The 13,605-nt window shown below is 39.6% G+C and overlaps 1 protein-coding gene across 3 annotated transcripts in view; it reads left to right on the top strand.

The window, feature by feature from the left end:
• The window catches only part of RAB27A (RAB27A, member RAS oncogene family), a 98,285-nt gene that overhangs the window by 56,330 nt on the left and 28,350 nt on the right, over window positions 1–13,605 (top strand). For 2 of the 3 annotated variants that reach the window (XM_019665175.1, XM_019665164.1), the window contains exon 2: window positions 12,752–12,926. In XM_019665175.1, the coding sequence (XP_019520720.1) occupies window positions 12,774–12,926 (153 nt within the window). In that variant the 5' untranslated portion in view covers window positions 12,752–12,773. Of the gene's footprint in view, window positions 1–11,420; window positions 11,441–12,751; window positions 12,927–13,605 lie in introns of those variants that run through there. The other variant, XM_019665186.1, reaches the window with a different exon arrangement.

Raw genomic sequence — 13,605 nt, 5'->3', positions numbered from 1 at the left:
CCCTCACGTGGAATCCAAACCGGGGCCCTGCTGCTCAGAGCTTGCACTCCCAAGTCAACTCAACCAACACGCCACTGGGCCGGCCCTATTTCTGTGTTTTTAAAAGAAGTAAGTTGGTATATGGTACAAAAATTTCCAGATACCGATGTTTTAAACTTGTGACCAACTTGTATCATGTATGCTGCCTTTTCATTACCATTATGGGAAAACCCAAACTGGCACATTATTGAGAAACATTTGGGTTTCTGAAATGGCGCTACTCCCAGCTGTAGCTAGAGGAAAACTCTTTTCCTTCTGGGGAAAGTAAAAGTCCCTAAAGACACAGAAGCATAGAGTTTATTGAGGAGGGTCCAATGCCTTGAAGTCAACATGGCAACTCACTGTGTTACAAGGAAAGCACATATCCATTGACTCACCGGTTAGTAGTGTAAGGTCAGTTTTTGCACACACAAACTGGAATTTGGGGAGAATACCTGGAGATGAGGGACAAGAAAGCGAGAAAAATAAAAAGGGAATAGAGAGGCTGTGGCACAGGGATACTGGTTAGCAGTGGGATTGTTAGAAACCAACATGGGGGTGCCATAGGGTGGATGTCAGACTGTGGGAAAGAAAACCAGCCATGAAGAGATGGAATCCTATGTGCTTTAGTAAGCCACCATGCACCTGAAAAGTATATGCCTGGGGACCAAGAATACCTGTGCTCCGAAAGGGTGAGGGTGTGGGATAGGCAGGACAAAGGAGAAGTGGAGTCATATCTGGTGCATCTTAGTAGCCTGTAAATATCTGTGTGCCAAACTGACAGCTCAACTTAGCCTTCTGATTAGGGCGTGATGGGAGCCCTCACCATTCACAGTTCCTGCAAATATGTAGTGACAGTAGATCTCATCACAGAAAGTTAAAGTATGGTCTCTGTCCTTTGTTTAACAAGTCAAGGAAATGATTACAGCACACTGTAAAAATCACCCTTACAAAACAGCAGTGAAAATAATATCCTAGCTTACAAGTGGTTGGGTCTGGAAAGTCAGGGCAATATTAGATATCCTGGACACAATTTCTCTATAGGACGACTCAATATAGAGTGATACGTTAAACACAAAAAATTTATGTCCAAAAGCTTTTCTGAAAGAAAGGGTTTATGGAGCCAAATGCTAGTCAGATCATGACCAGGTCCTGGGGCCTGGAGTCTAAACCACCAGCAGCAGAGCTGGATGGCGAAGGCAACATGTCCGCCGTCCTGGAGTTGACAGGTTCTTGTATACATTCTGTTTTGGGAAAGAAAGATGTAAGTTGTTTTGAAAGAATTTACATCGGCTACAGATAAGGGTGGGGGTGGGAAAAGGTGAAGCGGGGGCAGTTCTAGAATAAGTGCACAGTCTGTAAGGAAGAAATATTTACTACTTCTGATCAGTGGTGGGCAACAGTTCTGAACATCCATGCATAAGCAGGATGCGGTGGTGTCTGCTGGTCAGCTAGTAACTGCCTGGAAGTTGGTTCAAAGCTGCAACATACATTCATGTATGTGAGAAGTCGCTTGTTAGTTGGTCCACTGCTATTAACTAGTTAATTACTTTTGTCTCCCTCTCTCACTTGGGCCTGCTGTAATTTAGTTTAGGACATCTCTGAATTTTTCTCTTGTCAACTCATTTTTTTAAAAAAAGACAGTTATAGAGGAGCCCCTCTCTTCCCCAGTTACAGCCAATTCAGGGATGTCTATCTAATTGTTTTTATTATTTGGACAGTCACCCTCAACCGGTCTTGCTTCTTGTAATTCATAAGTGTTTTCCATCCTGGAATGAAAGAAGCATCATTGCTCCTTCATAAAGTGAAGTGGTTTGCTTCTTCCTTTGGTGTGTTTCTCCTGACAGATGAGCATCCTTCCTGAATCGTAGCACATGAGAGATTTGAGGTGGGTGAAATGAGAGAGGGGAGCCAGGCTATGGTGGTCAAAGGCCTTCCTCGCACACGAGGGAACGAGGCTTGGCAGAACCCAAGACTCCATTTCTAGGTGAAAACTGGAAAAGTGTTCTGTGTTTTGCAAACTTGAAATGCACCTTCTAATACCAAGTCCTTTGAGTGTCGCTTGCTTTGTAATCCCCACTGTCCTGGCCATGGTGGCAGCACTGTCTCTCCTAATATTTCCACCTATGAGTCTCAGGCCGAGGAGTTTGGTGGCACCCTGACATAGCCTACAGTTCCTCATCTCTTCAAAGCTTGTTAATAGCAGGATTTCCTCTGTTATAGACCAGTTGGACTTGCAGATATCCCACCTTCTAGGTAGCTGCAGTCACTCCTCCTTTTCCGTTTCCGTTTTCAGTCCATTTTTTGAGTTCTAGAAAATTTCAGTGTCATTCTTATGGTACAGTGGAAAAAACACCAGGCTTAAAGCGATAAGATCAATGTTCAAGCTTTAATCTGTTGAAATCGTAAGAACATCTTTGATACGTTGCTCTCCATCAGGCATTTTGGTTCTCACTTTACACAGGTAGGTGGTGGTATCCTGTTGTTTGAATTTAGGAGACCTTGAGTCCAACGTCTGCTATCACTGTCTTCTATGTGTTGACAAAAAGCAACCACTAAGTGGGAGTAGACTACAGATTTTGTACTTCTACCGAATTCTTAGAGACTTTCCAGCTTCATAGTGTCATTAAGAAGCACATTTAACCATGGGCTGGACATTTCATTGTAGTGACATATGATTGTGTCCATGATGGGGCTGCTTTCACATTATTTGAGATATTACTCAGCAAACCAAACAGACACTCCTATTGCCACTGGATTGCCTATATTTTACAAATGACATGTTCTATAGTATGCCCTTTTCCTGTTACTCTATATCTATAAAACAAGAGGTACTTGTCACAAAGTGTAAATAGTGTAACACCCAGTGTTTTGGTACATTTACTTCCCATAAACTCCTATAAACACTCATATACTGATCCTAAAAGAGGCTTAGACAACAAATAACATATTTTGAGTAAATGAATCAACAGTCTCCATAAGTTAAAAAAAAAAAAAGCTGCTTTTTGAACTTCATTTGCTTGGCCCGCTCCAAACTTTTTGGAGTGTACTTTCTCTTCTAATAATGGCCCTTGAGCCATTCTCTACTGCTCGGGCCCGCTTCTATTTCTTTGAAGTGTACTATCTCTTCTAATAAACTGCTTTTTCACCACTTAAAAAAAAAAGCCAATATTTCGTTACAGTCATTCACAGTGGTTATGCAGAGGAATATTTTCTGCTTTCAAGAATCATCCTAGTTCCCCCTTATTTCCTAGTGTATAATTGCTTATATTATTTGTTTACTGGATTATGTTGGTCACCCACTGAGGTGATGGTAACATTTCAGAAATAGTAGGTCAACTCTTGAATTGAGGCTGCTTATTTTTTCTTTATCCTGGTCTTTGTCTTTAATACTTATAAAGAATTTGCAAATGCCTGGAGGAAGCTTTTGCAAATGAGGGTATGTTTGGATATCCTGGCAGTATTTGGAAATGTATATTTAATTCAACAGAATTTACAGATAGTTTTATTTTCTTTTTTCTGAATAACTTGCTATGTTGGAATATCACCATCTGCTAGAAATAAGTCTTTTCATGTTGTTTAAATGGGGAAACTGCAATGTTCCTGTGTACCAGACACACTTATAAATATTAAGCCAAAAGATATGCAACTTTAGATCCTGTCACTTTTTAGCAGTGAGTGTTTCCCCTCAGTGTTAAGGATGGATCTATATTACTACAAAACACTGTACGATAGGAATGCATTTATGAATCATGGTTATAGGCGAATAGTTAATGCAGTTACAAGAAAATGTTCTGTATTTGGATAAAATCAGACATTTTTCAATAAGGAGACAAGGAAGAGTTAGATTCCAATCTCCTTTTATTTTTCCAAACCATTCTATTTTTGCTTCTCTCTGCCTGAGATCTTTGCACAAACAAGACAAGCTCTTTGTCTACAATTATATCTATTCCACTTTCAGCCCATTCATGATGCCAGAAACCTACCTGCTCACCCCTATACCAGAAACCGAACGGAGGAAGCTCTCATGCACAGAGGGCAGAGGCTGTCTCCTCTTGTGGGAATGGGGAGCCCCACTATCAGGAAGTACCCATCTTGCTTTTATAGTGAACATAGATGTGTTTCACTTCTGGGCATAAGAATTTAATGGCCTGAGAGAGTTGTAGCCAGGGATTACTTGGTAAACACAACTTGCCACATTATAAAATACCTCTTCTTTCCTGCCTCGCTCGCTTGTGTGACTTCTCTTCCCCTTCTCTGCTGTCTCTATTATGTGTGTCCTCCAAAATACCAGGAATGGGTCAACAATGGTGACATTAAAAACCAAAGAAAGCCTACTGCTTTTTAACATTGAAGTTAAAAACCACTGATAGACCTTATAGCTCTATGCCAGTCATTGGTATGTGGGCATTTTCCTCCAATGGTTCCCTAGACACAGGGACATTAACATGCCTGAAAGCTAACGGTAACGGTAGGAATAGAATTCTCAAAAAATGTTGATGTTCTGTGCTGTTATCTGAAAATTAACAGTTATATTCACAAGTTTTTATTTCTACATAGAAATCACTTTGGGGTACAGCAAGTGAAGTACATAAGCTATGTAGGAACACGTATTTCATGGTAATATTTTATTAACCATTCTAACAAATTCAAAATATTTTCCTGTAAACAATTTATTTACAATATATCTCATGTTTCTCTTTTTAAAACTTTTTCTTTATTTTCTATTAAGCTTCATGTTTTTATTCCTTTCACATCTTCACATGAATGCCAAAAATGTGACTTATGCACATACCTGGAGAGAAAAAGCCATAGGGGATGTGAATTTTGATGTCATGTTGTGTTATGTTTATGAGGGAAAATGAAAATGTTCATAAGCATTGGCGTCTTTGAAAACCCAAAGAAGCAGGTATAGTCATCAAGAGAACTTATATTAGGATATGGCTAAAAGTATAAGGTCTAGGGCCGGCCGAGTGGCGCGTTNGCAGGGGCTGCAGCCTACACTGTCACCAGCGACTCACGGCAGCCCAGCTCCAGGTTGAGCTGTTGTTCAGCATCTTAGCTGTAGAGAGCAGTGTCATTGGCCTTCATATGTGGGATCCTAACGGGGACCCTCTGGTGTCCCAAGCCAGCTCTTAACCAATGCGCCACTTGGCCGGCCCCATATACTATCACATTTTAAAGTTTTGACTCCAATGAACATTTATTAAGTCAAGTACCTAGGCTGTGCTGGATGTTGAGTGTGTGAAGGTGAATGGGAGATGGTCTTTGCCCGTTAACATTGGTTTAATCAAATGTATGGATGTAACTTCCTGAGTGTGTATGTATTTCCTTATCTCTTTCATTGAGTTGTGGCCACTTTCACAGTTGGGTGTCCCTGGGGACACAATCATAGTTCTGGCATGTGGGCAGCTTAATATCCTTTGAGAGGCACCTGGAAGGGCTGTCTGCTCCTGAACACCCTCCAGATGGGAAAGGGGAGTGGAAGAACACCTAACATTCATCTAGTCCAACCTCCTCATTTCACAGATGAAGAAATTGAGGCGTAGAAGCACTAAGGCCATTTGGCTGATTAACATAAAAGCCAAGACAGTGTCATGATTTTTGTTGCAGTGTGCTGACCAATACATCGTTTTACTTTCTTTGCCACAAGTTCATGCTTTTCATCTAGGAGTGAACCCAGAGTCCCGTTATCAGAAATCACTGTGGGAAATAGCCTTGATAAAAAAGCTGACATTCTTTGTCAAGATACCAAAAACAAAACAAACCGAAACAAAAAAAACACCTTTGGGGAGGAGTGTTTACTCATGAGGGAATTTATATCATAGAATGTCCAGGTTGTATTTGATACATTCTGAAGGGATTTGACCTCATCTTGGCTGCTTTCTCTGTCTTTTACCATTTTCTCCTTGTTATTTCCAGACGTAGTGTTCAGTGACTCAGCCGCCATTAGAATACATACAACAATTTTTTTTTCTTTCTTGCTGTTGCTGCTGCCAAGACAGGAACTGTGGCAAAAAGAGAATGCTGATGAAACCTTGCAGGCCAGCAGGATGGCACCATGGCAACCAGGACTGCAGGTCCTGGAGCCCAGGGCTGCCTCTGCTGCTGTTTCAGCATCTGCCCTGTCTAAACTCNAAATAAATAAAAGTATAAGGTCTAAGGTAGGGAAAAAATAAGAAAATGCATTTTCCATATTGAATATTGGCTTACATTGTACTCTGGCACCAAGCGCAGCATAGGTATTCAATAAATACTTGCTGAATGAAGGAGTGAATTGAGAGAGCCGGAAGTATCTTTAAAGAAAACTACAGGTGGCACAAATGAAAATAATCAATTTGAGAGAAAAATACCAAGCTCAATACCACACAAATCTATAGGGACATGAAAAAATTTATGATTTTTCTGCTTTCTTTCCATTTTGAAACCATAGGAAAGAAAGATACAAAAAGGGGATTTACAGGAGATGGTACAAGTATCAAGATTTATATTTTCTAAAGGTCAGGTACTGGTTACATTAAAAATAGGTTATAAAATTACATTCCTTGCTAACAAGTTGATGAAGCTACTAGTATTGCTAAATGTAAGTTTCAATTTTTGAACACTTAACACAAACCAAGCAATGTGCTAAAAGCTTTCTGTGGATTATGTCCCTTAATTCTTAAAATACCCCAGTGAGGTTAGTAATGTTATCCCTGTTTTATAGTTGAAAGAATGGAGGCTTAGTTTCAAGAACTTGGACCAGGTTACAGAACGAGTCAGGATTTGAACCCAAGCCCACTTGCCATCACCTTAACAAAACATCACTCTGTCTATAAATCTTGTATAGACATTAAGTTCCCTTGAAGGATGATGAGCAAATAAAATAAAGTCATGCATGTCTAGTACCCTTTGTGGCACATGGTAGTTGTTCAATCAATATTATCCCTCCCCCTTTTTTTACTCTACTAAATACGGGTGATAGAGGGGAAATTTGGCTTTCAAAAAATGGCTGGCATATCTGGAGGAATTTTAGAATGATTCTGCCTAATGATAGAGGATCCTAAGTTTGAAGTCTATGATTGACTTTAATAGGAAACTTCATGGAGAATTTGGGCTATGACGTGTGTGTGTGTGTGTGTGTGTGTGTGTGTGTGTGTGTGTGTGTGTAGATCTTTCCCTTTGGTTTGTAACTAAAAACACTCTCTTCTGTCTTATTCCCTGAAAAACCAATTAAAATATGTTTTTAAATAAGGAAGATCATTGACTTTCTCTCACCAGGCAGTTATCACCACATAGCACATGTTGAGGAAGTGGGTGTTCCTTGCTTTCTATTGTTAATCTGATGAGAGAGGGTGGAGAGCACTTTGAAAAAATATTTGTGTAAGGAGAGGCAGAAGTGAGCTGAATAAAAGTCTTTTGCATCTCCCAAATTGGGGGCATTCTTGACTTTTTAGGAGACATTTCCTTGAGATATTTAGATACTACTTCCTCAAGAAGGTACAGAGTTTATATAAATGACTTTAGGTTCAAGTGTTCTTCACAGGTCCTTACTTTTCATGGTATTAAATTTTATCTTAAGGACTCTGTTCTTTCTTACAGTTCTAGGAAAGAAAGGATTGTTGTCTACACGTTGATCTTTGGAAGATAGATTGCTAGATGATGTGAATAGCAGTTAATACTTATATAGGATTTACTGTGTGCCAGGCACTGTTCTAAACTTTGTATGCATACCTAACTCAATCCTCACAAAAACCTTCTGAGATAAGTTTACTGTTGTGCTTCATCAAATCTAAAATGTGTTGTGGTGCATTCTTGATCTTGTTAGAAGAAGCTAATCAAAGGTTTTCACTCAACTGTGTCTCCAGTGCCACCTGGTTTAATAGCAACTGCAAGATGTCATGGGTTGTAAGATGGTGAAAGACCCAATTTTAAAGCAGTTAAAATAAGAAAGCATGTGCATGTTAGAATTAATAAAATAGGATATCATTTCCATTCTACAGATGAGGAGTCCAAGACAAAAGAGATTAACATTTATAAAGTCACATGACTGGATTCACGTCCAGGTGATTTAGTTTTAGAGTCCATGCTCTTCACTTCCACTTTCTTCTGTCTTTCAATAATATTTTGGAGTTGAGCCCAGGCTAACAGGTGGATATTGCTGCCCAAGACCCAGTTCCTCACCTCCTCATTGTGGCATCTGTGACAGAATAGCACTGTGATCCTTCTGAAGGAAGATATGTGGGTGGTTGTTACCACCCAGCTCTAGGACTGTGATGAGGATTGTTACACTCATGCATGGGAAGTGCTTGACTCGTGGGCACCTGACCGTGGCTTGTGACCCATTTTTAGCAAGAGTAATGCAATTGGGAAGCCTTGATGACTGACTTCCCAAGCATCGTAAGTTGGAGCACTTGTTAAAAATGGTGCACAAAATGTTGTTTGGCTGCCCCTCAAATGTCAAATTCTGCACTGTGTGTTTTCATTGTTTCCCTCTCTACCCTAAAATGCTGACACAAAAGTAATTTATGTTATTTTCATACTTGGGGAGTGGTGTATTTTCTTTCTGGAGAATAGACCTCAGAACATCGCTCACAACCTGAGTAACAAAAATAAGAAACAAAATAAATTTTTTTATATGAAGATTGTTCTGTATGAAGACCTACCAGCAGTTGAACCTTAACATTAAGTTATCTTCACTTAGTGATGGTGAGCAGTGGGGAGACAACCATATATGGGACTGAAGGATGGGTTTAGGGTTGTAGTTTGTTATGGATTAGAATTATTTTCTGCTGAAAGATGGAATGATTCCATTAATTCCAATTTTTGACTAACGGTACTATGAAGGCAGATAAGGAGACTGTCACCATCAATTCTCTGCCCAGCCCCTGAAAAATCTCTGTTATCACTTTGAAGCTTGCCTTCTCCCTGAGTCCTTTTATTTCCTTACAGCTTCGTTATTCTTTAGAATTCTGGTCTCTGTTAACGAGCCTGGTCACTGTGGCCAATGTAGGACAAACGCTACATATTTAGGACAAACGCCAAATTTGCTATAGGTTTTCCCCAACTGACATTTCTGTTTTATTATTGGATCATGGGTTACATTTTGCTGCCAGGTCCATGAAGTACAATGGGAGGTGAGTTCTCAACAAAGGAAGCCTGTGTTACTCTATTGCTTATATTCTCCTTTGCCAGCTCTCCTTTCTCCCAACCTGTTCACTGTCCTCCAATATGGACAAGACGTTTATGTGTAGAAAGAAACTAGACTGTGGTGGACATAAGTTCCTGGGTACAGACTGTCTACCATTGAGGTAATTATAAGTGAAAACTGAAGTTTGTTGGCTCGGTGCAAGTTTAAAACACCAAACCATTGCTTCGGTACTTCTGATTATCATTTTACATTTCTAGTCTTGAATGGTTTGAACATCTGATCAGTCAATTTGGACTGCTTTGAACCAGTAAAAACTATTTTATAGATGACTTGAACTATAGTTACAAGCAGCTTGATAAAGTTAGAGCAAAGATGACCCAATTGGAGATAGATTTAATTAATCAGCACTAGCTTGGTTCAGTAAAATATGCTCGGAACCACTCAAACTTGATGAGAGCCACTCAGAAACTGCTTGTCCAGGCGGAACTTATTAGAGCTAGCTAAAATCAGTCTGAAGCAATTTGAACTATTTAAACCAGATCCAATTTTGGTTAGGTACATCTGGTTTTAGCCAGAGTGATTTTAGATCAAACAAAAATGGTTTAACTCAATTTTTTCACTCTGAGATAGTATGAATCATCCAGAAATTTTCTGAACAAGTATGAGCTTGTTAGAATGGATTGAAATGTTTGATACAGATTTGAACCTGTTTTTAAGGTGGTCATAATACTTTTGAAATTGACATCGCTTTTAAGTTAATTGAAATGGTTCGAACCAGCCCCTAAAGATCAGAATTAGTTTGAAAGTGATCTTTGTTGACTCAGCAAACTACTCTGAGCCAGTCAGCAATCTTTTGTGCTAGAAATATGTTTTGAGCTGCCCAGTGGCAATTTCAGAATTTGTTCTAGGTCTTTAGAGCCAATCCGATCTGTCCAGAATGGGGAGAAGGGAGTGAGTTAACATTTACTGAATACCCAGCATATGCCAAGCATTGTGCTGGGCTCTCCATAAAGAGTACCCCATTCAGTCCTTAGAACAATGGTGTGAGGTAGTGTATATTATCTTCTTTTTCATGGAATGGAAACATGGAAATCCACAGCTCAAAGACATCTGAGTAGCTGCTATGTGGGCGACACGGGGGTCAACCCAGCTCTGCATGGCTTCACAGTTCATGAGTTTCCAGTTAGGCTACCTTGTATGATATCCTAGTCATACCTAGTCACTTTTAAGCCCTACATGCATTTGTAAAAATCTTGAGTAATGGACACAGAGCTTGGGGTAGAATAGATATTGGACTTGGAGTTAGGAGACCTATGTTATATCTAGACTATGCCAATGAGTTAACCTCTCTGGGTTCTGTTTCATCCTTTAGAAAACTGAACCTAGAGAATGAAAGGTCTGAGCATTTGTTTTCAGAGAACAAGACAAATAATTGTTTAAAGGTACAGTTTGAAGAGTGCAAACTATGATTAATATTGATGGTGATATCTATACCTTCAGTTGTAGTATTTGGTTGGTTAACACTTCCTTTATGATACTTGGTTTGGGAACAAACTTACATATTGCTAGCAACATGAATAGGAAACAAGACCCATAAAGATCATTTGTAGAGTTACATGTGCAATTCTTCTCTCCTGATAACTAAACATATTAGTTTTGGTGAAGCAGAGATAGTTTCATCTGTCTTTGAATTCCATTTAAGTGGGTTTAAAGAATTCTAGAATAGTGATGCCATTGGTGACAGCATTTTCTCCTGTACCCTAAAGGATATAAAACCATAATTAGAAATGACCAACTTCTTTCAAATTAAAAGTAAAGAGGAAATAAGGTAGCCACAGGGTCTTCTTGCATCATTCTCATTGCAGAATTTGGAGTTGCTTTCTGCTTCCTCATTCATATTGAGGGAACCCCCAAAATGATTAAATATTACCTGGACCTGCTTTTCAATTCTTAGCTCTCATTTCTGAATAACTTGGAGCCAAGAGATGCTGTGATATGATACTAGAATATCTGTGCCCAAGTGGTCATCTTCTGGAAAAGAATTCTGTCCCTATACCATTTCCACTGGCAACCTACACCTGTGAATACAGAAGCTATAACCCAAAAGATCATCATCTGTAAAGTGTCACTCTTTACAGTGTGCAAATAGAATACGAATGTTTGTAGAGGCTCTGCCCTTATCAACTGACCAGCCATATCTGAATGTGAGGTCACAGATCTGCACTAAGGCACTCCAAGGAAGTACACTGCCACGGCTCTTGGGGCTCAGCATTCAAGACTTTTGAGCATACGGTGAGCTACCAAACTGAGGATGGAGTGGGGGAGGCAGCCTTGAAAAGCAATAAACGTCCTTGCCTGAGCAATTTTAATTTTATGGAGCTATAGAAATAATCCTATAGGAAGCATTGAGAATTGTGGTGAAGTTTCTGGCTATCGGGCTGGGTGAAAAGGAGGTAAGGAGAGGAAACTCAGCAGTGTCTAACGTAGGAAATCTGACATGGGGATGGCTGAATGTGTATGTTTGAATGGACAGGTCAAGTTGTTGGTGGTGGTACTGAGACAGCTGATTACTTTTCCAATTTTCAGGAGGGTTTCTTGGTATTAGACATGGGAGGATAGAAAGATGTAAGCCTTTCCTGGAAACAGGCTACATTTTTAGGCTGATAGTTTGAATAATTTGAATCTATTTAGAGGATAAAAACAAATCACCAAAAGTACAAATTGCAAAGCATAAAAAATAAGCATGGTTAGGCCTTATTCTTGCTGGCAAAAACAAGAAGTTTTCTTTTGTAAGGTGGACTTTTGTTTTAGGCAACATTGAAGAGCTGTATTGGTAGCATTTCTTGTTAGAATACCAAAGCAAGTATAGGTGAATGAGCCCTTGGCTGTGGAACTATGGTCTCTGAGCAGCGACTGCTCAAATCTGGAGCTCAGTTTCCAAGGGAGCAGTGATAGTCCAGAAATGCCTGATTTAATATGTAACATATGATAGTAATAATATGTAGGGAAGCGGCGAACCAAATTTTACTTGTGAATTTGGCATTGTCTTTGAAGGGACTGGAATGACATGTGAAAATGAGTAGGATAAATGAAATCACCTAGATGTCCAAGTAAAAAGAGAGAAAAGCCAAGGATCAAGCACTAGAAGACTTTGGAAAAGAAAAAAGAAGGGGGAATTGGAACCCCTTGTGCTCTAAGAATTATTATTATTTCTCTAATATTCTCCTTCCTCCTTTCTTTTCTTAATTTTTGTTCTACGATATGATCTTGCAAATAGGACTTAGTGATGTTATCTTCTTGATTATCATTCATTCTCACTTGGAATTTTTGTCTTAAGAGCACTGTAATATGTGCATTCAATCGAAACTGAACTGTTAATTATTTCCTACTTCAGTACCATCTCTTCTAGCAAATTATTAGGTCCTTGGGGGAGGTGAGTAATATCTAATCCTTCCCTCACAGAACCTCTAGGCATATAGGTGTTACATATGCGTAGAAGTACTTGTTGAACTGGATATTAAAGGAAGTCACTTTCTTCATAGAGGATTCTAATGTTTTCTAATGGAATTTTAAAGTGAACATGCATTTGTTTGTATTTTGCAGGTAAAACGCTGAGTTCTTCATTATGTCTGATGGAGACTATGATTACCTCATCAAGTTTTTAGCTTTGGGCGACTCTGGAGTAGGGAAGACCAGTGTGCTTTACCAGTACACAGATGGTAAATTTAACTCCAAATTTATCACAACAGTGGGCATTGATTTCAGGGAAAAGAGAGTGGTAAGTTCTCTATTCTTCTATATAAATGTAATCTCTGTGTTCATGTTTGCCTGTCTGTTTAGTTTGCTTTGTAGGAATTAGGAGGACAAAGGTTGGAATCTATACTTAAAGGGTACGTGTGAAAGTGTAGTACGTTCGGTCTGGACAATGTGATTTAAAAGGCTGTGCTGAGGGATACTTCATATAAAACCAAGCTGACAAAATAAAAGTGAAGATTCTTTTTAATTTTCCATTGATAACTTTCTGACTTGTAACTTGCCTCTGAACTCCACAGAGTTATTTGTCTACCTTTGTTATGAAGCCTACAAACCACCCTGCCCCTTGTGCTACTGTTTTGTGAGCTATTTCTTCCTCTGTGGATGTCATTCTTAGTGGCGTTTCTCTAAATTGGGCCTCAGCCATCCCACATGGCAGAACTCATCACTGCTGCCCGGAGGGTGAGGTTGGAGCAGGAATGGGAATGCCTGCCGGACGTGCACGTCGATCTGGGAAGTCATCAAGGGAACAGAGGTTCTGCAGAATGAAGAGGGAGGAGGTTCCTTTGTTTTTGTTTTTTTTTTTAGCTGAGCCATCCTGCTACCTGTTGGCAGCTCAGCGGCTTCTCAGCTCGGGCTGGACTCGAACCGCTGTTGCTCAGAGCTCAAACTCTTGAGCGAACTCTTAACCAACTGAGCCACTC

The sequence above is a fragment of the Hipposideros armiger genome, unplaced genomic scaffold (genome assembly GCF_001890085.2).
Source record: "Hipposideros armiger isolate ML-2016 unplaced genomic scaffold, ASM189008v1 scaffold_12, whole genome shotgun sequence".
In the NCBI taxonomy this organism is placed as follows: domain Eukaryota; kingdom Metazoa; phylum Chordata; class Mammalia; order Chiroptera; family Hipposideridae; genus Hipposideros; species Hipposideros armiger.
This window is presented reverse-complemented; position numbering and strand designations above follow the sequence as displayed.